Source organism: Coenobita brevimanus, chromosome 18 (assembly GCF_032717465.1).
Source record: "Coenobita brevimanus isolate Jiangsu-jjx chromosome 18, ASM3271746v2, whole genome shotgun sequence".
NCBI classification, from domain to species: domain Eukaryota; kingdom Metazoa; phylum Arthropoda; class Malacostraca; order Decapoda; family Coenobitidae; genus Coenobita; species Coenobita brevimanus.
The window spans coordinates 30,589,922-30,614,666 of NC_136971.1; the positions used below are offsets into that span (position 1 = coordinate 30,589,922).

General features: G+C 41.2%; 1 protein-coding gene across 1 annotated transcript; it reads left to right on the forward strand.

The window, feature by feature from the left end:
- The first annotated feature begins 3,579 nt into the window (after window positions 1-3,579).
- On the forward strand, window positions 3,580-22,762 carry LOC145391444 (uncharacterized). Its single transcript, XM_080266057.1, has 7 exons — window positions 3,580-3,637; window positions 7,473-7,594; window positions 9,526-9,641; window positions 10,754-10,926; window positions 16,327-16,520; window positions 21,204-21,314; window positions 22,583-22,762. The coding sequence occupies exons 1-7, from the start codon at window positions 3,580-3,582 to the stop codon at window positions 22,760-22,762; spliced, it is 954 nt and encodes a 317-aa protein (XP_080122183.1).
- Window positions 22,763-24,745: the final 1,983 nt, after the last annotated feature.

The following is a 24,745-nucleotide window of genomic DNA, read 5'->3' on the forward strand; positions in this document are numbered from 1 at the left end:
GTTGTAAGATGAAGACTGCCGCTACTTGTAGGTGCGTGTAGAAGATTATACAGACGACTCGTAGAGTTGTTACTTGTAGTTGATTGTAGATTGTTGTAGTTCGTTGGTTCGTCGTAGAAATTTCAAGATTGTTTGTATCAGTACTTCGTTAAACTACTGGCAAGGCGTCGTGTGATCTCTTCACCTCTACATCAGCATGATGATCGGGGAGACGGAGGGGGGGTTAGAGAGAACTGTCAGGAGCTGGTTGTGTTGTTGGTTGTGAGAGTTTTTTTTTTTTTTTTCAATCTTGATATTTTTTAGGAAGTCACTGTTGATTCGCAGACGAGGTTCGTATACGTTCGCTGCTACCAAATTTCATAAAGACTTTGTAACTCCTTTGTGGTTACTTGTAGTTGAGTTATATATATATTAGACTCGTGGACGAGCGGTTGTTATACTTGAGTAGCTTCGTGAGTAGTTAATCTTCTTTTCCATTTGTCATGTAGTGACAGGAGAGGTAAAGAATAGTATGGGACTATTTTTATTTGTCTTGGAAATATTAACAAGTCTCTCACACAGAGCGAAGTATAGAGTCCCGCTAGCTATCTCTCTGTCTCTCTCTCAAGTTGCTAAGCCCTTCTCCCTGCGACCTGTCTGTTCTATGGCTAGCTTCTTTCTGACCTCTCTTTCCTAAATTCTGGTCAAACAGGAGACGTATCACGTGTGTTCCTTGTGAGTGGAAAGTTCTAGAAACCTGTGTGTGAGTATGTGTGTATGTGTGTGTATGGTCACTAGGTGCTGTCATGTGCCAATAAAGCATTCCTTGAGTTAAGAGTGTGTAAGCATGTTTAGCATTGCTCGATTCTCGCCGACACAATACCTTCTCATCATCTGACTCCCTGCTTCTATCTGTCTCTCTATCTATCTGTCTATTATGATTTGTAATTATAATGTGGAGTCCTAACATAATTAATCTAGGGCTGTGCCCTCCAGGATCATCAGTCGGATGTGTTTTGATTTTGGTTCAGAACATGTACGCGTGTTGTACCACTCTGAGGTTAGGTGGCTGTCACGGGGAAGGATGCTCCAACGGTTGCCTGAAATGTGGAACGAGACTGAGATATTTCTAGCAAAAAAAAAAAAAAAAAAAAAAAATCACTGGCCCCAAAGATTCTCTTATTCAAAGTAGGTGATGCAAACGGCTTATCTTGCAGATATCTTTGCTGAGATTAACGCCTTGAACATTTCAATGCAAGGTCACGATCAGACATTAATTGGGCTGTCAGAGAAGGTAACTGCATTCAATGGGGAACTGAAGCTGTGGAAGAGTAAATCTGAGACTGGGAAGACTGCGTCGTTCCATCTTTGAGTGAATTTCTGGAAGACGAAAAATTTTCTCTCACCCAGGTCCAAAGCATCATTGTGGAACATATTTCCAGACTAATCGAAGAGTTTTTCACTACATTCCTGAGAATGTGATGAAATATGCCTGGGTAAGAAATCCCTTCAGCATTGAAGCTGAAGACTTACCTGACTAGATTTCGAACATCAGCTACTTCCAGGAGCAGCGCATCGAGGTTCAGAATGATGAAACACTTCGTTATGATTTCAGGAAACACGACGAATCACTGAGCTCATTCTGGATCAGAGTTTACAAAGAAAAGAAAATTCTTGGAGGTGAAGCCCTGAAAGCACTCCTTCCCTTTGCTACAACTCATCTGTGTGAGACAGGATTTTCTGCACTCACACAGTACAGAAACCGTCTACAACCAGAGCATGACCTAAGATGCAGTCTGTCATCTAAATCACCCCGGTTTGAAAAGCTGATTGAAACTTTTCAGTGCCAGGGATCTCACTGATTATAGTACTTTATGTCTCAGACAACATCCAAAATTGTCACTCTCTCCTTAATGGTCAGAGTAAATAGGTGTATCATGAACATGAATGAATTATTTTGATTTTCTGATCTTCGATTTATTTTTTTCCTGCCAAAATGTGTTGATATTTTAGTTCTTAGGAAGTGCATATAATAAAAATGAAATTTATTTATTATGACATCAATAAAATATTGAAATATTACTTTGGTTTTAGTCACATATGACACATATGTTTGTTTCAGTTCTGGTGCAGAGGAAGTTTACGAGGGTTTGGGTCGCCATATAGATCATCTTATGGATTTTTGGTCGCCAAGAAAAAAGGTTAAGAACCACTGCATTATGGGAAGGGGAGAGAAAGGGGGAGGAAGATGGGGAGGGAGGGAGATGTTGGGGGAGGGGGAGGGAAAGAGAGAGGGAGAGAGGTTCAGGTACGGGAAGGATGGCTAGAAGGGTAGAATGTGTAAAATATTTCGTATGGAGCACAGCTAATCCTTATCAGTCTGCCCACACTCTCAGAGCTGTGTGCATGTGTTTGTATACCTTTCTCTTCCCTCGGGTATGTCCCTCAGTATGCCACCACACCTACCACGATCACCACAACTATCCCTGTTACCACACCTACCACAACCACCACTACCACCACAACTATCCCTATTACCTCACCTACCACAACTATCCCTGTTACCACACCTACCACAACCACCACAACTATCCCTGTTACCACACCTACCACAACAACCACTGCCACCACAATTGTCCCTATTACCACACCTACCACAGCCACCATTGCCACCATAAATATCCCTGTTACTACACCTACCACAACCACGACAATTTTTACTACAACTACCATTACCACCACAACAGTTACAATTACCACAACCACCACAACAGTCACTTTTGCCACTACTACCACAATTACCACTATAGTCGCGGCGCACGACTCAGGTTGTCATTATCGTACCCTGGCAACTTACCACTCAAAAGTGCGTCTGATTTCGTATCATATTATACACGAATCATATTATTATGCACGAATATAGTATACACGAACATTATTATACACGAACATATTATACACGAATCACATGCGTCTCTTATTTTACACGAAACCAGACTCACTTTTGAATGGTCGTTGCCAGGGCACGATAATAACAACCTCAGAGTGGCACGCAGCGACTATAGTATCTCTGTCACCAAAAATGGCACTTACTGCACCTGCCAATATTAGCACAACCACCACTATCATCACAGATATCCCTATGACCACAACCACAATTTCCACCTCAACTATCACCATTACCACAACTATCCCCTTTACTGCAACCACCACTTTTATCATCACCTCCGTTATCACAACTATCACTACTGCTATAACTGCCACAAGCACCACTACCACCACAACCATTAATTATCACCACAACCTCCACTGCGCCCAACCAAAACCACCACTACACCACAACCATCCCCACAACTACCACTACCACTACAAATACCACCATCACCGTATAAAACCATATACAGTATTTATCTAGAAGTTTGACAGGGTAATACCCTGTAACTAAGTCTTTCTATCTCTCCTTGCCTTTCTTCCTGTGTCGATCTATCGTTTTCTTTCGGTCTACCTGTGTATCCATTAACCCACAGTGTAGATACTACACTGTGCATTAACTTTTCTCCCTGTCTCATGAAGCTCTGTACCCTCAGTGCGGCCCCAGTCATGTCCAGCAAGAAGCCAGACACCACCACCATCCCAATCGTCGACCTCGGCCAGTTAGGTGAGTAACTGAGCACTGATTCTAAGTTAGGTGTTATGGCTTACTTATCACTTACTGTAATTTACTAAACACTGTTTGGAAGTTAGACGTTGTTTGGGACAGAAGCCCGTAAAAAAATTATGCTGTCGGATCCGACAAATGACGGCTTCATCTCTTGATTTTGAAATGTAGTTTTTCTTCACATTTATATAATTATTGCATTCACTCTTGTCATAGCAGCACAGTGTTCAGTATACTATGTGCCAAAGCCATGTTCTGTTATATGGACAGGCTGAAAAGTTGTAAACAATTTTATGAATTTAATTAATATCCTCTCCCTCCGTCATACATGAATCATCAACGTAAAATCATAACATCTCATGCTTACCAAATGTATTCATTGGTCCTTCGTTTGCATGATACTGACCAACACAAAGTCCTGAAACTGGGGATCCCTGAACCAAGAATTGTTGAACTATAGGATGGGAACCATTGCGTGAGACGAAACTCTGATATTAAAAGAAAAAGAATGAACCATTAAGAATGAGTAAAAATGTCTGTGAAGAGAGGTAGATTGAGACATACATAAATACATATACACATACATACATATAGGCATTAATATGTCATGTAATAATTATAGACATGTAGAATTACAGGGATTAGTATACAGGGTGTTCAGTAAATATGTAGCAAAAATCAGGGGGGATGTTCCGGAGACGATACTGAATGCAAATTCCTAAATGAGCATATTGCATAATCTCAATAGTTTGGGAGTTACAGCACTCCACAGATCGGCTCTGGATGTGTTGGAGTCAGGGGACTGTAAATGAGACGTCCATCATTTACAATGAGATTTAATAACAATATTATACAATATGCTAGACACTGGTACGTCATTGATATTTACAGCAAATGTTCACAACTCCGGCTTACTTGCTCAGTGCATGCTGCAGCCCGTTGCAGAAGTGGCTCACGGCTTTATATTGGTAGCAACGATTTTCCACATCCTCCACATGATCGACACTGATTTTCACCTATCTACCTGCCTACTTACAGTACATACCTCCCTATCTATCCTATTACATACATACATACATACTGTACATACATACATACACGAAGTAAAAGACGAAAAATAATTTAAAAAAACGAAAAATAATTAAAGCGTTCAAGAAGTCTTAATCAGCAAGTCAAGATACGATCAGATAAGCCCCGCCGTTCAAATAGGGAAAAAGAGAGAGGGGAGAGGTAGATGGGGACAATCCCCGGGGCCCGGGCCAGAATGGGGGGCCCGAGCCCTCTAAGATAGTGTTAAGTGGAAAGAAAATGTAACATGTATCATGTATTACGTGAATGGAGTGCAATTTGCATATATAAAGTACTGCATGAATACATGAAATCATAGGAAACTTTAATGTATTCATTTGTTTCTTTCCATTACACAATAGTATTACTTATTTTTCTTTACATAATATAGCCTGTATGTAGTATAATTTCCTTGTAGTTATTATCGCTGTTTTGTAGAGAGGTAGGGGAAGACGCTATGGCACACCAGAATTCTTTGGGCAGTACATCAATGTGCCATTACACACTGGTTAGGGAGCACTTTAACCGTGAGCTAGACATAGAGTACAATACTCGTATATTCAGCACAGATTTCAGGGGAAGGGGGGCCCACTGTCGATAATCTTGCCCAGGGTCTGGTGATGGCTGTCGGCGGCCCTGCCCTCAAACGATGGTCGGACAATCGGTTTTCTAGATGTGGGATCACTTCTAAGTGGAGCGGCTCTGTGCACCTGTCTCTCACTAACGATCCCCGGACATGAGGTGCTTCGCTTTCATAGTTTTTGGCGACTTCATTCTCATCATTTAACCATGTGCTTATTAATTACAATCTCAAAAACTTTATCAAGAGAAGATGTGATAGGTATTGGTCTGTAATCAGAGGGATCAGAGGAACTTCATTTCTCTGGAACTGGATGAATACTTATGACTTTATTCATCTATGGATCAATGTCATCAGTGTAGGTCGCTGCGGTTTTACGAGCCTGATTTTCTAAGTTCATGAAAAGAGGAGCAGGACAAGCGACACTATTTTTGTTGGTGACTGTGCTGTAAAATTAGGTCTTAGGAGTGTAGGAATTAAACTATTGGCCGTCATGTCCCCGCTGCAGTGTGTGTGTGTGTGTGTGTGTGTGTGTGTGTGTGTGTGTGTGTGTGTGTGTGTGTGTGTGTTGCGGTCACGTGATCAGTTTATTTACTCCTGTCATTGTGTGTTAATTTAATACCGTAAGCATAATAGGCTCTTTGGCAACTCATCCTTACTAGTCCATTTTTTTAATTTGACACGTTAATATACCCTTATACGTTATCTGTTCAGTCTATGTCGTTACTAAAAAGATATAATAGACGTACAAGTGTTAAAGAAGCTGCAATGGGTGAGGTAGTTTTGGGTCAAATAATGTGATGGGTGAGATAGATAGCTTAGAGATAAATAACTGATAGATAACTAAGAAAGAGGGTGATATAAAAACCTTATTGTACCAGGCTAGGAAGGATTCTTAACACCTCTTCTTAGGCGAATTACTTTGAGAATTAAACCTTTACTGCTTAAGTGGAATGATTGCAATGATTTTAAAGAATATTCTTGCATCCGAACAGACCTAATTATCTGCAGTCGATGGTGTTCTCTAGGTACAGGTATTTCTCCCATTAGTGTAGTTTACCTATTTGTATCTTTAGAATTTAGTGTAGGTTAGAGATTTGCCTGTTAGGTTTATTAGTTTTAGTTTTTGTTTTTATTTAATTAGGTATTTTTATGGGTTATATGAAAAAGGAAAACATATACCGGTATATTATAAAATATTAAAAAATAAATAAAAAATAATTAAAATATACATATGTGTGTGCCTTAACGATCAGTGGCTTCGGCCTCAATGGCGAACAGACCACTAGAGGTTTATTGGTGACTGCATTAACACTCAGGCTCTTATGTCTCTCTCCCAAAAAAGTAAAATCGTCTGGGTAAACTGGAATACAATACTGAGCAGTTCCAATGATGACAGGTTTAACAAGGGAATTAAGCTTGTAATATTTTAAAACTAGGTCAGTGGCTCCTTTTCTTTCACAATTTTGTTTCTTATATAGTTTGAGTTTATGTTGTAAGTGACTGAAAACGTGTATTTAGAAACTGAACTAACCTCATCGACCCTCGTTAAAATATATTATGATGAGGTCGAGGTGTTTTACTTGCGGATGTCAGGCTTCATTGTTGCTGCACTGTGCGATCTGTATGCATTATCATTTGTTTGGTCAGGTTAGACGAGGTTAGTTTAATTTGGGAAACACACACACACACACACACACACACACACATTCCGGACCACCTACATTTCACATAAAAGAAAGAAAGAAGATGAAGGATATTATAGAGAGAGAGAGAGAGAGAGAGAGAGAGAGAGTGAGAGACTTCCAAAGGATGAGTTAGTACCTAAATTAGGTACTGACTTCAAATTCTTTGTCCTGAGTTTCGAATAAAGTTTTTACCACATTCTCGGCAGGAACCCTCCTTCAGGCGCAGGGGAGAGTGGGGGGGGGGGACGGTTCATTGGATAGGATATCCAACTCGCTACTTTAAGGACTTGAGTTAGAATTTCGCATCAGTCAAGCTGCTGGACGTATTTTATTTTCCCTTTGACCCTGTTTACCCAGATGTACAACTGGGGACCTGGATGTAACTTCGACTGTTGCCGCTAGTGTTATAGGGGGAAGACGGAGAGTTATGCAAAAAATGATCATCTAGATGAGCCCTGCGCAGTCGATAGGCAAGAGTCTAATCTTTCTTCTTCTGCAGGCTTGGGTGTGGCTGGGGGCCCGAGCGAGGATGAGCTCCAGCGGGTGGCAAAGGAGCTGGGAGCGGCCCTGACCGGTGTGGGCTTTGTGTACCTCAAGAACCATGGCATTCCCAGCCAACAGGTGGGTTGGTGGGTGGCAAAGCTTTCTCCACTCTGACTTATTGGCTGTAACTGTTTTCAACATCATCACCATCATCATCCTCTCTCTTTCAGGAAAGACTTCCAGTTCACCAGTACGAGAGACGGCTGTTTCCAGTCCTGCCTTCTCGGGAGTAGGCCTGAGCACTGTGTTGTCAAAAATGAGAGCGTCAAGGTGTGGACAGGAATCAAGGTTTTGGCGATAATTTTTGAAGCATGCGGTGGGAGTAGTACATGTGTGATCTTTATATCGTTGCTGACTCCACTTTGTATTTTGGGATGCAGACTGATCACATCAAACAATTACAGGTGTTCCATCAATGACAGTCAAAATCCAGGGACATCGCTCACACCATGGCGCACTCAGTTTATTAAGTATTTTGATCCCCAGTTTACAAGGGGTAATCGATTTTCTCCACTGTTGGCTTTGGGTGTCTTCGGAGTGTTGTAGGACCTCTTCTTTCGTGATATATATTGTATTACATCGTTCTTTCGTTTTTTATAAAGGTTCCAACATGTCACCTAACAGCTGTTCTCCTCGCTGCTCGCTCTCTATCAGCCTCTCTGTTCAGTTTCTTATTGATGACCTAGTTCCCTTCAGTCTGAGGACATTATTTGCAGTTTATTCTTCCTGCGACCGAGTGATTATATTCAGCTTAGGTGATGGTGAAGGAGTTAAAGAAGCCTACATGCAGCTCTAACAGTTCGAAAAGTCAGTCCTGAGCCGAATAACACTTTTTTTTTTTTTTTTTTTTGAGGTAGCAAGAATGAAATATGAATAACGCTTTTGACCTAAAAAAATTCATGATCTATTAATATTTTGCATTTCCAAAGAGGGTTTTTTTTTCTCCTCGGTTTCTTCTTGGTGTTCTTTTTGTCGATGCTTATTGCCATATCCTTACGACTTTATTTCTTTGACTGGCCTAAAACTTACTATGCATGTACAGTCAGTCAATCAGTCAATCAGTCAATCTATCCATGTATTGCCAGACGCCGTAGTCCAGTAAGGGACGGCCACAAACAAATCACCTCCACGTCGTCCTGTCCTCTGCCATTGGGATGCCTTCCCTCCAATTTACACCCCCCTCTTGCATAGCTCTCACCACTCCATCCCTCCATTTCATCCTTGGTCTCCCCTTCCCTCTCCCCCTCCACTTCACTCACGTAGACTTTACCAGTCAGTCTCTCGTTCTTCATCCTCTCCACATGGCCAAATCATATATCAGAAGATTCCACATCCATATCACAATGCTCTTTTACTGCCTCATTTGTCTTTAGATAACCAGCCACATAGCTTACCATTATTATTATCGTCATTATCCGAATTCTAATTCCGAGATAAAGTAAAAAAAAAAATGACATGCGATAGTTTATTATACAGTTAACATCTAGGCCCACAAAATTCATTTTAAAGGGACATTTCGTTCTACGAATATGGATACCATACTCAAATAAAAACCTTTTAATTAGTTCCAGTTTCGTTAGAAACCCAAGCATCATTCAAATGTTATTTGTATGTCGATGAAAAGAGTTGTTTTCCTAGCAAACCATTTAGTATTATCAGCCACTAATTATAACTCAGAACTTATGTTCTGTGTTTTGTTTTCTGTGTTCTAATTGTGTTCCATCTGTGTTTTGTGTTCTAACCGTGTAGAGTGTTCCAACCATGATCTATGTTCTATGTTGTAACTGCGTTCTTGTTCTAATTCTCTTTAACTGTAAATCTCTGTTCTATGTTCTTTCTGTGATGCATGTTATAATTGTGTTCTACGTTCTGTGTTCTAGCTATTCTATGCTCTGTGTTCTATGGCCTGAGTTCTATGTTCTATCTTCTATGTTCTAAGTGTGGTTTAATTATGATGTATGTTCTGTGTTCTATGTTCCGTGTTCTAACGATGACGTCTGGGTTGACAGGTAGAGGCGGTGTTCTCGAGTGCCAGCAAGTTCTTCAGCCTCGGGAAGGAGACGAAGCTGAAGTATGAGACGGGACCGTCACAGAGTCATGGATATTTAGCTGTGGATAGGCAGAAGTACGTCTGAGAGAGAGAGAGAGAGAGAGAGAGAGAGAGAGAGAGAGAGAGAGAGAGAGAGAGAGAGAGAAAGAGAGAGTTGATCTAGTCTAACCATTTCTACTCGCTTACTTATTTTCTCATTTTATTCTTGCTATCTTCAGACGATTTCATTCAGCTTTCGTGACTTTTTTTTTTCGTTTTCCAAACTGGGGCTTGGTAGATCTAGCCCTCACAAACCAATTTTAGTACTATATTTTTTTTTCCTCTTAAGATGAGTAAAGCTTCATGGTGGCACCAAGAATAGGTCAAAATGGGGAGGTGACACCAATCCAAGGCGTTAATCTTGCCAATAATCCTGCTGGCTATACACGGTGTTTGGTGTCTTGTAATGAAGGAGTTAAAAAAAAAACTGATATCCCATTTCATTACCAAGGCGGCTTCTGATTTCATTCTCCTTACTGACAGACGATTTTAATCTGTTTGGGGGACACCTTTTGTAGTGCGAGGATCAGAAATTGTCTCCACTATACCATTTTAATTCTAATTTGGCTTACAACTGCCATATGTCCATCTTGAATGCTTAGTTGTAACAATAGTTTACATTAGAATATGATGGTAGTCACAAAAATGTGTCCAGGAAAGGAGCAGGACCATAGCATTGTCTTATTCTGCTACTGAGCTGCGGGACATAGGTTGCAAGAAGGCTAAAATCTCCGCAGTGTTAAAGTGAATGAACTATAGCAGAGCCGCATGCCCTTGTCTGGCCTGTGCAGGGCAGCTGTTGTGGTTTGTTTAGCATAGTAATAGTGTTGGAGAGGGACGCCTTCACGTGATGGCACAGATATGACCAGCTGGCAACGCTGTTCAGTTATGCAAACGTCCCTCAGTTCCCTTCCTGTCTTGCTAAAAGGAGGATGGAGTATTGCGGGAGGAGGGAAACTTCAGCCTGCAGTCTACTGGGTTCACACTCAGATGAGCGTGGAGTTGTAATTACTACGAAGAAACACACACACACACACACACACACACACACACACACACACACACACACACACACAGAGTTGCTCTCACCACGTCAGGTGTGAACCAAAGGACGCCATAAGTTGATTCGTTCCTTTCCACCCCGGCAGGCTGGACGCCTCGGCCAAGTTCCTGGAGCAGCGTGAGACATTTAACGTGAAGGACATGACCTACCCGTTGCCTGACGAGGAGGTGCCGGAGATGAGGATGGCATTGGAGACCTTCCGCGCCTCCTGCTGGGCCCTCGTGTCCAACGTCCTCACCGCCATAGCCATCGCTATTGGTAAGGCTGGAGGTCGCAGGAGAATCTCGTATGAGGATAGGTGACTCCCCAGCATCTTTTCATCATAATTATTAAAAAGCTCTGAACACTTCTTCCATACCAGCCTATTAAGTGACTACCTATCACTTCTTCCTTAACATTTATTTTTATTACGTGATGCTTTTTCTTACCATTTTATTATGAAAAGGCTCCTTGACCTGAGGAAAAAAGCATAAAGTAGGAGTACTGTCAAGAGAATGCCCATTAAATAGCTCGTACATCCTTTCATCCATTGATCCAGCCTTAGAAATCCTCTGCTTCACTTCACCGACTCAGACGCATTTGAGACTTCTGGTCGCATGCTTACATAAAAAAACAGTGTCATTCTAGATTTGTGCTATCGACACTCTCCACGAGTGTATTCTGCAGTTTGATCGTATGCTTAGTCACACTTGAGCGCCCGTTACTAGAAGGGCGTAACCACCAAATCCGTTTTGCGGAGATAAGGATAAGCAGATAAAGTATCTATATTAATGATGTATTAGATCACTTGAATCGACTAGTGGAGTGTTTTTCAATTACATGAATCTTACACCAAAATATTATTTTTGTAATATTTTATAGGCAATTATTCAACAAACCTACCTACCAAACCCTCATGAAAATGTTACTGACACGTAGAACTGCGTGTCCTTAAACATCATTAGTAAGAATATAAAAACCTTTAAAAATCTGCTCGTGCTTTGAGTTATTTATATGTTTTAATGAATGTTATAAGTCTGAATTTTACCAATGGTTTTGATTTAGAACTGGAAAGTGTAATCCATAATCAGATGAAGGTCTGGATACGAATGAAGATATTTAAAATGTTGACAACTACTAATCCCTCAAGGTCAGTAATGCTTGAGTGGAGTGATGGAGAGTGAGGTGGGGAGTTAATACATGAGGAAGTTTTTGTCCAAGTCAGATTTTCTCTCTCCCAGCCAACATCCCTCCTTCTCTCCTCTTCTCTCTGACTGCTGTAGACATCCTGAAAGAAGCCCTGGAATTGATATGACGCGTATTTACAGAGATCCCTCAAATCTTTAAGCTTCACTTGTGTAAGCCTGACTCAACTGGGGCACTCGTATTAGGTAAAGAGAAGACCAAGGGGATATACTCCTCCTCCTGGTCCTCCTGCAACCAAATGGGCACTGGATCATATAGAGTCAGGCCATAACCTAGCTACACCTTGATGCCCATCTTATAATCGCTGACAATGATAAATATTTTGGTATTCTTGAACCCACTGCCACCAAAGCCAGCCTTGGTCACGACACCCTGGAGCCACGTGACTCCCGACCTTATTTCCGCCCATAAGAAGGTTGTTTTATCTTTGGAAAACGGTACCACATGGTGAAGAGAGGGTGAAGGAAGGGTTTGCTGTGAAGAACAGAAAATGGCCGATGTGGTGGTTAAGCCCTTCTTGTACCAGGCGCCTGAATTGTGGCATAGAAAAGATTAGTAAATGTGACGGTGTGAAAAGAGTGGTTTTGTATTATTTCATTATACGAGTATTACCTGTATCTGAGAACGATTTTGAAGAACCTTCATCTGATTCACATTTTTCGCAGTAATTTTGGCATTCAGATATAGCTGATATGTAGCACACCACAAATGTGGAATCCACAGTTTGTTCAAGCATACCAGACTGTGTCGCTGTCGCATGCGACTCATGGACTCCACATTTTGTTTCAGCATAGGACCATGAGTCCTTCTGTTGACTGGTAATATTATTTGTCTTGAATATACGTTCCCTGTTCCATTTCTTAATATGCATAATAAAAAGCCATGTTAATAATTCGAGGATTCGTTATTGTCTGGGTTATGGAAGTGGTCTGTTGTGAAGAACACTGAATTTACAGAAGAAAAACGACTCAGTAGAGATGTTGCCTGATTTATAGCTTAGAAGGCTTCTGATGAACCTTCAGCAGAAGATAATTTAAAAAAAAAAAAGTTAGGGGAATGGAACATAAAAGTAAACTAGCATCAGCAGCAGAACCAGAAGAAGAAACAGACGAAGAAAAGTAACAGTCAGTTTTTTTTTTTTGTCTGCTTCGAGGTGTAGAGGTCAGAGGCTATATTATATTTGGTTAGATGACCGGCCTGCTATCCTTGGTGGCATCTGCACATGAATGAATGTGATTATGAGTGACAGGTAAGAGATCATTAATTTGAATTAGGAATAGGGTTGGAGCCAGAACTGATCCTTGTGGCGCACCGGCGTTAATCCAGTGGAAATCGGAATCATCGACTTTTACTCTTTTCTTTCTGTAACTGAAGTATGAGGAAATCAGAGGAACAAAAAATAATAGTCCCTAACAAGAGAGTCTGGATAGCAAGGAACGGTGCCACACTTTGTCAAAAGCTTTAGAAATATCAAGAATAACTGCATGAGTTTCTCCATGCTGGTAAATTGACCGATGGATGGTGTGAGTCAAGAGACTGAGAATATCAGCCCTGGGTCATTCGCATCAAAAACCATGATGTATGTCACTAATTAAGTTGTTGGATTCAAGATGTTAAACAACGTGCGTATCAAAACAGTCTCAAATACTTTACCAAGAAAAGATGTGATAGCTATTGGTCTGTAATCAGAGGGGGTCAGAGGAACTTCCATTCTTCGGAACTGGGAAGATATTGCTTCTTTCCAAGAATTAGGGAATGAAGAAGTACGTATGCATAGTATGAACAATTTAGCTAGAACAGAAACTGATTCTGGGGAACACTTTTTCAAAACAAATCGAAAAATTCCATCTGGACCTGGAGCTTTGTTGGTTGGTAAATTATCTAGCATGGATATAAAGTATCGAGTCTGTATCTTAAGTGGAGCAATTTCGAAAAAGTCAAGTTCTAGTAAAGGCACGTTCTGACTGACTTCCTCTAAGGTAGAATTTCTGGCAAATGTACTGGCAAGGATGTTCGCTGTACCACGAGGGTCATTAATAGCCTTACCATCTGAAGATTTGAGTAGAGGAATGGGTGATGACTTGTTAAAGTTATTATTGAAAGAACTGAGAGTTGACCAGAATATTCCATTGTTATTAGAATTATTTAATTGTTTGGATGCTTGGTTGTGAAGAAAGTTTGATTTAGTGAGAATTATGATTGCTTTTGCATGGTTTCTAGCAATTTTAAATTGACTGAGCGATTCAGTTGTTTTTTATTTTACGTAAAAGTCATATGTTAAGGATTTTTGGGTCGTTGCTCTAGCACAATTGCTATCAAACCATTTTGGGGAGTCAAATCTTTTAGTGAATTGTTGACTGGATATGAACAATTCTGTATCAGCTTGTATTAATTCATTAATGTAGGACTGGGTAGAATTGATGTCATAATAATAATAATAAGAAGAAGAAGAAGAAGAAGAATGATAATAATAATAATAATAATAATAATAATAATAATAGAAATAATAATAATAATAAAAATGATAATATGAGAAAAGCAACAACAACAACAACAACAACAACAACAATAATAATAATAATAATAATAATAATAATAGCAAAAATAATCATAATAATAATAATAATAATAATAATAGTAATAATAACAACAACAACAATAATGTTAATAATAACAACTAGAGCAGCACTCAGAGGGCGCATACCTCTGGCAATGCCGGATCCGGATCTGCCCCCAAATTTAATCGATCCTTTCTTAGCCCACAGTCCACCCTTCCACAAAATTTCATTGAAATTCATTGATAACTTTTGGAGATACTGTGCGATGGGATCCGGATCCGGATCCTCCTTTAAATATAAAGAATTCTTTCTTGGCGTATGACCCACCCTTCTACAGAATTTCATTGAAATTCATTTGATAACTTTTGGAGATACTATTCTGTACGATCCGGATCCGGATCCAGATCCGCCCCAAAATTTACTAAATTATTTTTTGGCTCATGACCCACCCTTCCACAATATTTCACTGAAATTCATTGAGAATTTTTGGAGATATTTTGTGAACAAACAAACGAATGATTCTGGATCACAACCAAAATCTAATCGACTGTTCATTGAGCCATACTCTACCCCTCCAAAAAATTTAATGGAAATCCGTTCATAACTTTTTTAGTAATCCTGATAAAAGACAGACAGACAGACAGACAAACAAGCAAACCAACGTGGGGTAAAATATATACCTCGCGTAGGAGGTCAATAATAAAATAATAATGATGATGATAGTGGTCGATTTTTTTGTTTCCCCAAAGCGCCAGTTCTTAGAGGGAATTCACTAGGACTAAAAACTTCGAAATAACATTACCACCAGTAACTCAATAGTAGTACTACACCAGACCCGAGATTCATTCCTCGTGAAAGGAGGAGTGTTAACATTAAGTGGAACATTATTCAGAAATAACAATCTAATATACTGTCAGAGGAGACTGCCTTTCCAAGTTTTGGCGAATACATAGCGAACTGGAAAGCACCCAGAGAGTGCATACCTTCGCCAACATCAATAAGCTTTAAAATTTATTGTGATAAGTCTTTCTTCCTACCAGACCTATACTTCTTTGGTGTCACAGCGTCAGTCAGTTAATTCTTTAATTCTGCGATGATGCTTTGCCCCGTTACAGGATCTGAGGAAGCGCAAACCTATGTCGACGCTAAATAATAATAATAATAATAATAATAATAATAATAATAATAATTTGTTCCTACGTACGGATCCGGATCCATCTCAAAATCTAATATTGTAATCTCTTCCATGACCCACTGTCCACCTATCCACCAAACTTCACTTAAATCCGATAACAACTTTTTGAATTCTCTTGTCCACAACCAGACCAACAAACAGACAGATAGACACGGGTGAGTACATAACCTCCTCTAATGAACTGGCGGAGGTAAGGATTAGGCCATCCAAAGAACTCATTTGTTCTCTTAAAATTAGCTGTGTTTCGCTAGTTATTAAAATTCTTCAGGTAACTCAGGGAATATATTAGATTTCCAGCAAAAACATTTGCCGTAATATGTCACCACATTTTAGTCGAAAAGCTATGACGTTCCTGCGTAATATTCTGAAAAACTTTGTTGATTTCTCATCTTTAGGATTCAAAAGTCATTGCAGCTTTCTCGTTATGTATAATTATGGGGTCGATCAGCATTTATGTCAAAAACTTTACCTAGGTCCGATTAAGGGTCGTATTCCAAGATGCATCTTACTCTTCGTGGCTCCTTCCTCTTAGCGATTTGTTATGCCCTTTACACCTTGATGTTCTATGTTATTCATCCATATTTAGTACGGACATGCTGTGCATCAGTAACATACTAAAGAAAACTTAGATGTAATATGCAGAATAAATCTCTGAGGAAGAGGTGCTACGAAGCCTCCTATTCCATCTAAAACACAGCCCCAGTCATACTACATTCTCAGACCTGGAACGAGACTTCTTCACCTCAACCCAGGAGGAGCTCTTCAAGAGCGGTGGTGAATCGTTTGCTGTGCTGCGGATGGCCTACTACCCCACTGTGCCCGCCACCGTTCCGCCCAACACCATCCGATCTGGTGCTCACACCGACTACAGCACCATCACACTGCTCTTTCAGGATGATATGGGAGGACTCCAGGTCAGCTTAGATTAGGCTAGCTGAGATGAGGTCATGGGAGGTCAGGATAAGAGTGCTTTAACTTAGGATAAGTAGCGTTAAGTGAGATTAAGATGGACTGCAACACCTAGGAAGACTCCATGTTTGCTTGGGTTAGGTTAGAAGAGGTGAGGTCCTGATAGATTAGGATATAGTAGCTTAGGATTGTGGGTTAGGTAAGATTAGGATCATTTGCAACGCTTAGGAAGACTCCATGTATGACTGGATTAGGTTAGATGAGATGAGGTCATGGGAGGTTAGGATAAATTAACTTAGGCGAGGATAAATCACAGTAAGATGGATTATGTCACCACCACAAGGACGACATAGGAAAACGCCAGGTGTGTTTGGGTTTGGTCAGATGATGTCATCTTATGCTTTGTTAAGTTTGGTTTGATTAAGTGGGATTAAATAAGGCTGAGTTGGATAAAATCATTGCAGATTGTGTTAGATTAGCTTCGGTTAGGTGAAGTTTTAGTAGGTGAAGTTAGGTTGTTTTAATGTAGCTCAGTTTAGGTTACATGAGACATACTATTTCAAGCTTTATATTAATGAAATATATTTCAAGATCAGTTAGGTAATCTTTGACATGATTTACAAATGATTTTGTTACCCCCCCCTGAGGGTAGGGGGGTTTCAAGAATACTCCCCCAGTATCCCTGCTTGTCGTACGAGGCGACTAAAAGGGTTGGTGGTGGGTTAGTGCCCCACCCCGTAAAAAGAACTAACTAAAAAGGCGAACAAAACGCCTCGGACCCGGACGGACCATACGTTGATGACTAAGGAACGGACGAAGGACATTCTTAGGGTGGGGACGTGGAATGTGAGAGGAGTGAATGATGAAGTGAGAGAGATTGTTCAGGTGCTTGAGGATGCAAAAGTGGATATATGTGGATTGACTGAAACTAAATGGAAAGGGGAAAGGGTGAGAGAATGGGAATATGGTTTAGGTATATATGCGGGAGTCAATGAAAATGAGAGGGCAAGAGAGGGAGTATGTCTAATGATAAGCAAAAAGTGGAAGGAGAATATAAGAGAGTATGGAACAGTGGGTGCAAGGATTGTATGGGTGAGGATGAAAGTAGGTATACAAGCGTGGGCGATTGTATGTGTGTATGCCCCGACAGAGGATCGAGTGGCAAGAGTGAAAGATGAGTTTTGGGCGAGTATACTCGTAGAAGCGTGTATGGACAAGTTTGAGAGGAGCGAGAGAGTGCTGTTGATTGGAGACATGAATGGCAAAGTTGGAAATGGACTAGTGGATGGAGTGGTTGGTCAGTGGGGTGTGCCAGCTGACGTAGATGGGAATGGAAGTGCTTTGGTGGATATCTGTGCTTGTAAGGGGTTGGCAATAGCCAACACCTACTTTCGGCATAAGATGATCCACCGGTATACATGGAGAGTAATAAGGAGGATGGATGGTGAACTTGTTGAACGAAAGGCAATGATAGACTACGTGTGTGTGGATGAGCGAATAAGAAGACAAGTGTTGGATGCAAGAGTGTGGAGAGGGTGGGGGAATGGAGTCTCGGACCATCACTTAGTGATGGCCAAGGTAGAGATGCAAAGAAAGTGGTTGAGGAGACGAAGGAGAAGACAGGAGGAAGCAACTCCTGTGAGAAGAGAGGAGAAATTGCAAGATAGTGAGAAAATGACAGAGTATAAGAGCATAGTGGAAGAGAGACTGGGAAGGTATGAGCTAGAGCACTTGGAAGGGGTGGAAGACGTATGTAAGATATTCATAGAAGAGATAGGCGCAGCATGTGAGGCGGTTTGTGGAGTGAGGAGGAGATGCAAGGGTGTGCAAGGGACAGCATGGTGGAATGATGAGGTGAAACGAGCTGTGGAACAAAAGAAGAAGGCATATAGTGAATGGTTAGCGAGTAGAGGTAGGGGAGAAGATGAGAGAGAGAAGAGAGAGGTATATGTGAGCAGGAGAAGGGAGGTTAAGAGACTGATGAAGGAGAGTAAAATGAAAGTGGATGAGGAGTTTGGGAGGAATCTGAGTGTGAAATGGAGGGAGAATAAGAAATTGTTTTGGAAGGAGGTAAAGAAAGTAAGGCAGTGTGAAAGGGGAAATAGTAGGTGAGTGAAAGATAGGAATAATAGATTGTTGGTGAAGAGAGAGAAACTGAGGAGATGGAAGGAGCACTTTGAGGATTTGTTGAATGCGGAGAGTGAGAGCAGTGCGAGTATAAGCAGTTGGGGAATGGCTGGGAGAAGAAGAGATGAGAGGAGGGAGGAAGAGATCAGTAGGGCGGAAGTAGTGGAAGCGATGAAGAATATTAAGTTGGGAAAGGCCCCAGGAATTGATGGAGTGTGTGGTGAAATGCTTAGGTATGGGGGTGAGATTGTTGTGGAGTGGATATGGAAGTTGTGTAGATTGGCTTGGGAAGAGGGAAGGGTTCCAGAGGACTGGAAATCAGGTATAATTGTTCCTTTATACAAAGGAAAAGGAGAGAGAGAAGTATGTGGTAACCATAGGGGTATTTGCCTACTTAGTGTGACTGGTAAAATATATGGTAGAATACTCATTGATAGGGTTAGGCATATGACAGAGGAGCTAGTTGGAGAAGAACAAGGGGGATTTAGGAAGGGAAAAAGGTGTGTAGATCAGATATTTGTTCTAAGATGTTTAGTGGAGAAGTATCTAGAGAAGGGAAGGAAAGTGTATGCTGCCTTCATGGACTTGGAGAAAGCTTATGACAGAATAGATAGGCAAGGTATGTGGAAGGTATTAAGAATATATGGAGTGGAGAGGAAATTGTTGAGTGCTGTGAAGAGTATGTACGAGGGAGCTAGGGTTACGGTGCGAGTGGATGGTGAGCTGAGTGAGTTCTTTGATCTCAATGTGGGACTGAAACAGGGTTGTGTGATGTCTCCATGGCTGTTTAATATATACATGGATGAGGTTGTAAAGGAGGTGCAGGGTAGGGCAGTGGATGTGGGGGTGGCTCTAATAAATGAGGGTGAGATTTGGAAGCTTCCGGTGTTGCTGTTTGCTGATGATACAGTATTGTTGAGTGAAGATGAATGGGAGTTGCAAGGTTTGGTGAATGAATTTGGGACAGTGTGTAAGAAGAGGAATCTGAAAGTTAATGTAAACAAAAGTAAAGTTATGGTGTTTGAGAGGAATGAAGTCACAGAGTGAGCAGTGAGGTTGGATGGTGAGGATATGGAGAATGTGAGTGCATTCAAGTACTTGGGTAGTGTGATGAGTAAGGATGGAACTTTGGGGGATGAAGTGCGTGAAAGCGTCCAGAAGGGAAGGAAGGTTGTTGGTACACTGAAAGCAGTAATGAGAAATAGGGAGGTGACTATGGAAGTTAAGAAGTCGCTGCATGATAGTATTGTGATCCCTACCCTGACGTATGGAAGCGAGGCATGGACCTTGCAAGAGGGGAACAAGTCAAGAGTGAGAGCAGTGGAAATGAGTTACTTGAGAGGAGCATGTGGGGTGACGTGGAGGGACAGGTTGACGAATGAAGAAGTGATGGAACGCTGTGGGGTGGATGTGGAAGTGGTTAAGAAGATTAGGAGAAATACTGTATACTGAGGTGGTTTGGACATGTGAAGAGAATGGAGAATGAAAGACTGACTAAGAGGGTGTATGTAGGTGAGGTGGAGGGAGGGAGAGGGCGAGGTAGACCGAGGATGAGGTGGAGGGATGGAGTTGAAAGGTATATGAGGGAGGGGGGGTGAGTTGGGGGGAGGGTAGTCAAATGGTGGGTGACAGAGCGACTTGGAGGCGTTTTGTCTGCGGCCACCCTTTGCGGGATTAGGGTGTCGGCCTATAGATAGATAGATAGATAGAAGTCGGATAAGATTATGGATTATTCAGGGTGGAAATTGTTTAGTTGCACTGAATAAGTCAAGTTCGGTTTTGTTCGGTCAGATCTGACGACGTTATTGACTATTTAATGTGGAATTTCTAGTTCCCACTGCATAGGTAGCTTAGGAGGGTAAGGAAGGATGGGGAGGGTGGAAGGTTGAAGGGCATGGAGGAAGAGAATGAAGAGAAAAAAGAAACGTGGGAGAAATGGGAAAGAAAAAGAAAAGAGAGGGAAAACAAGAATGAACTAGTAGGAGACTCAGAGCTACGTAAAGCAAGATCAGGAATGAGCTGTTGTCAGAGATTGGACATGGAAGTCACATATCACCAAAAATACAAACTGCGGTTCTTTTTTTTTTTCTTTATTTAAGCATAATTATCTCTGGTCCATTTACAAATTACAGTAGATAAATATAATGAAAGAAAAGCATACGGGACCCGAATGCTAATCGCCTTGCAGATTATGCTGTTGGCCAAGTCCAAGATTTTGGCTATATCTTGACGCCCTGAAAGATACATGTTGATAGCTCAAGCCGTTCATGAGATATAATGGTGCTAAAGGAGGGCGTTAAAAACAAGTTGACCTTTGGCAGCCATTTTGCTGACCTTGACATTGACCCCGAGTGCCCATTTTCGGACTCGCCCAAGATTTTGGCCATATCTTGGTACCCTGAAGGTTTCATGTTGATAGGTCAAGCCGTTCATGATATATAATGTGAACATATACACACACACACACACACACACACACACACACACACACAGGCGGGCAAAAACATTATCGCTCCACCTTGTAAAGGTGGGCGATAATTTTAGATGGATAATGTATTTAGGTGCGTGACGTGGAAGGGCGATGGGTGGACGCCACGCCCATCCCGGGGACCATCGTAGTCAACGCTGGGGACCTTCTTCAGTTCTGGACAGGTGGAAAATATGTAGCCATGGTAAGCTGGAAGTTTGAATAGTTTTTCTGTTGTTATTATGAAATGATGGTTTTGAATAACCCCCTCCTCACCTCTCCCTCTCTCTCTCTCTCTCTCTCTCTCTCTCTATTCCAGCGAACGCCAGACGATTGTATTCAACTAAGAGTGAGTCATAGGAACCCGAGTTTAACAAAGTTATCTGGTTCCCAGACACATTGATTTATTTACTTTTATATTTGTCACACTTCAGGGCAGTCGGGAAACACGATCAACGGTGCAGGGTTCTGTTAATCTCTTCATGTATACATGATATTTATGTTAGTTAGCTCCAAGATAAATTGACTGGGTTATTGTATTCCCTACTGCATTTTACAGAAGCCACGTTAGACATGATTCTGGAGGACTGGTGTACCTTGGGCATTATTTATTCATTCGTATATTTATTTATTTCTCACCACTAGAAAAAACAAAATAAATATGGGGATAAAAGATCGACTATAATTTCACTACATCTACTTCACAAGTAAGGTATGTTCGTCACTTTCCTTCTGTGACGCATTATCGAAAAAGGAATCATCTTTGTGCAGAGAAACCATACCAAGCCTCTCTCAGCTTAGGAATATTAGGCAGCTGAGGACATGAGTAGAAGTGGTCGAATATTAAGGGAACTTACTTTACTGATTGCACATTAATCGTCGCTGTCTTGTATATCTTCATCATTATCATTATTATCATTATCATCATCATCACCATCATGACCCTGTTGCATATATTCGTCATCCGTCACACACGCTGGATTCTTTCTCACACTCACTCCACACACTCTTTCCTTCCTTCATTCACCCACTTTCTTTACTTTTTCTATCAAACATTTTTTTTTTTTTTACATACGGTACTCGATCCATTCTCACACATTCCTCTCTCACACGCTCACTTTTCCTTCTTTCTCTCAATCCCTCTCCCCCCTTATTTTCAATCATTTTAAAATTTCTCATACATCCACATTTTCCACACATGTTTTCACACACACATACACTATTTCTCGCTCTCACATATATCACAAACTCTCTCCTCACACTCACTCTACATTCGCTGTGCGTCTCACACTCACATTCTCACACCATTTTTCACACACTTTATCGCACACTCTCACTCTCATTTTTCACACTTTATTCTCTATACACACACACACACACACACACACACACACACACACACACACACACTCATAAAAATAATAATAATAATAATAATAATAATAATAATAATAATGACTATGATGTTCCCAGGAACACCGCGTGATAATCCCGGAGGAGGAGGTGAGGCGTCAGCCCCCCAGCCAGTCGATTGCTTTCTTCGTGGACCCGAACGCAGAGACCCTGGTTCGCCCCCTTGACGGCTCCAACACCTACCAGCCCATCACAGCCAAGCAGCACCTCCTTAATAGAATCAGGATGATTTACACCTAAAGAGAGAGAGAGAGAGAGAGAGAGAGAGAGAGAGAGGTGGTTAAAAATGTGCTACTATGGACATTACCTTACCTAGAGAGAAGAAAAAAGAATAATTGATAATAATAATAATCCATCCATCATCCAATCCTTCATTGCCCCATGAGGATCGTAGGAGTCCGAGGGTATGCAAGTTGGTCTTGATATTTAAGATAAGAGTGACCAGCCTGACTCATCCCTGAGTGGCATTACATGAACAATAAACCCCAACCACCCCTTGGATATAAACTTTCACCGGCTCAATCCGATTGGAGCGCCGTAATTAACCACTAAGCCACCAGGCGCAAAAATTTGATTATATGGTTCCCACCCAGCGTAGTAAATGGTTTCCTGGTGTACAAGAAACCATTTGGCTTGTCACTCGGTGTAGAGTCACCCACAGGCAGAAGTAAGAGGAAAGAATGAAGGAAAGGAAGACAGAAGAGGGAGTGTAAAGTCACCCGTAGGCAGAAGGACGAGGAAAGACTGAGGGCAAGAAAGAAAAGGATGGAAGGAAAGAAGGATGGAAGAGAGGAAAGGGCAGACATCCGACAGCAGCACTACATCGAGTGAATGGATGGCTAGCGCCCCCATCTACAACTAAATAATAATAATAATAATAATAATAATAATAATAAAAATGAGAGAGAAAAAGAGAGAGAGAAAGAGTAGTACTGTGGACTTACACTTACCTACGGACAAAATGATAATAATAATGATAATAATAAACAGGAATAATAATAATGATAATGATAATATAATGATAATACTGAATTGGTATTGTATACTAGTTTAACTATTATACAGGACATCAGTTAACTTCTAATTAACATTCAGTCTGAATAGTTTTCAGTGTATTTCTATATAATCCATTCACTCCTATTGATATATATATTTTTTATTTTTGGGTGTGTTTGGGATGTGTCTGAGGTACGCATCAGGTGTGTCTGAGGTACGCATCAGGTGTGTCTGAGGTACGCATCAGGTGTGTCTGAGGTACGCATCAGGTGTGTCTGAGGTAAGCATCGGGTGTGTCTGAGTTAAGCATCAGGTGTGTCTGAGGTACGCATCAGGTGTGTCTGAGGTAAGCATTGGGTGTGTCTGAGGTACGCATCAGGTGTGTCTGAGGTACGCATCAGGTGTGTCTGAGGTAAGCATCGGGTGTGTCTGAGATAAGCATCGGGTGTGTCTGAGGTACGCATCGGGTGTGTCTGAGGTAAGGATCGGGTGTGTCTGAGGTAAGCATCGGGTGTGTCTGAGGTAAGCATCGGGTGTGTCTGAGGTACGCATCAGGTGTGTCTGAGGTACGCATCAGGTGTGTCTGAGGGATATGTCCAGATACAAAGGGCATTTTCTGGGGTGTGTTGTTGGTGGTAGATACGTTTGGGTTGTGTGTGACCATCAAAGTTGTTCTTTATCTTGCTAATTATAATCTTTATATCACCAGGTCGTTTTATTTAACATTGGAGATATTTTTTCGAACTGCAGGTGTTAGATACAACTTTCGTTTACTCCTTTACTCACAGTCCTTCCCTAAGTTGGATGAAATTGTCAGGAAGTAACAAGAATAAACAAAAAAAATATTCAGTGGGTCATTTTCTTTATGCAACCAATTATATTTACGTGGAAAAGCAATAAATAATAAATAAATAAAAGAGAGAAAGCGGAAATCGCCACCTGCAGATGACATGGCAGGAAGGCCTTCTCTGATGGGGTGGTTTGGTGAAAGTATTGGGAAATTCTTAGAACACTTCCCACACCTCACTTCCCGAACCATACCTGGTAAGGAGGGAGGAGGGGAGGCAAGACGAGAGAGGATGAGGAAGTGGGAGGCGAGAATGCTTTAGTTCCCCGTGACACAACAAAAAATAGATCATGATGTAACAGTTTCAAGTCACAGGACCGTATTCTACATGGCATAAAAGACCACTTAGCCTTAAGAACATAAGAACATAAGAAGAGAGG

Excerpts from the sequence above, each read along its gene's own strand:
- LOC145391444 (XM_080266057.1), top strand. The coding sequence starts at position 3,580 with ATGTCCAGCAAGAAGCCAGACACCACCACCATCCCAATCGTCGACCTC. Across the intron at positions 10,927-16,326 it reads CGCCATAGCCATCGCTATTG|ACCTGGAACGAGACTTCTTC; the intron begins GTAAGGCTGGAG and ends CTACATTCTCAG. Across the intron at positions 21,315-22,582 it reads GTGGAAAATATGTAGCCATG|GAACACCGCGTGATAATCCC; the intron begins GTAAGCTGGAAG and ends TGATGTTCCCAG.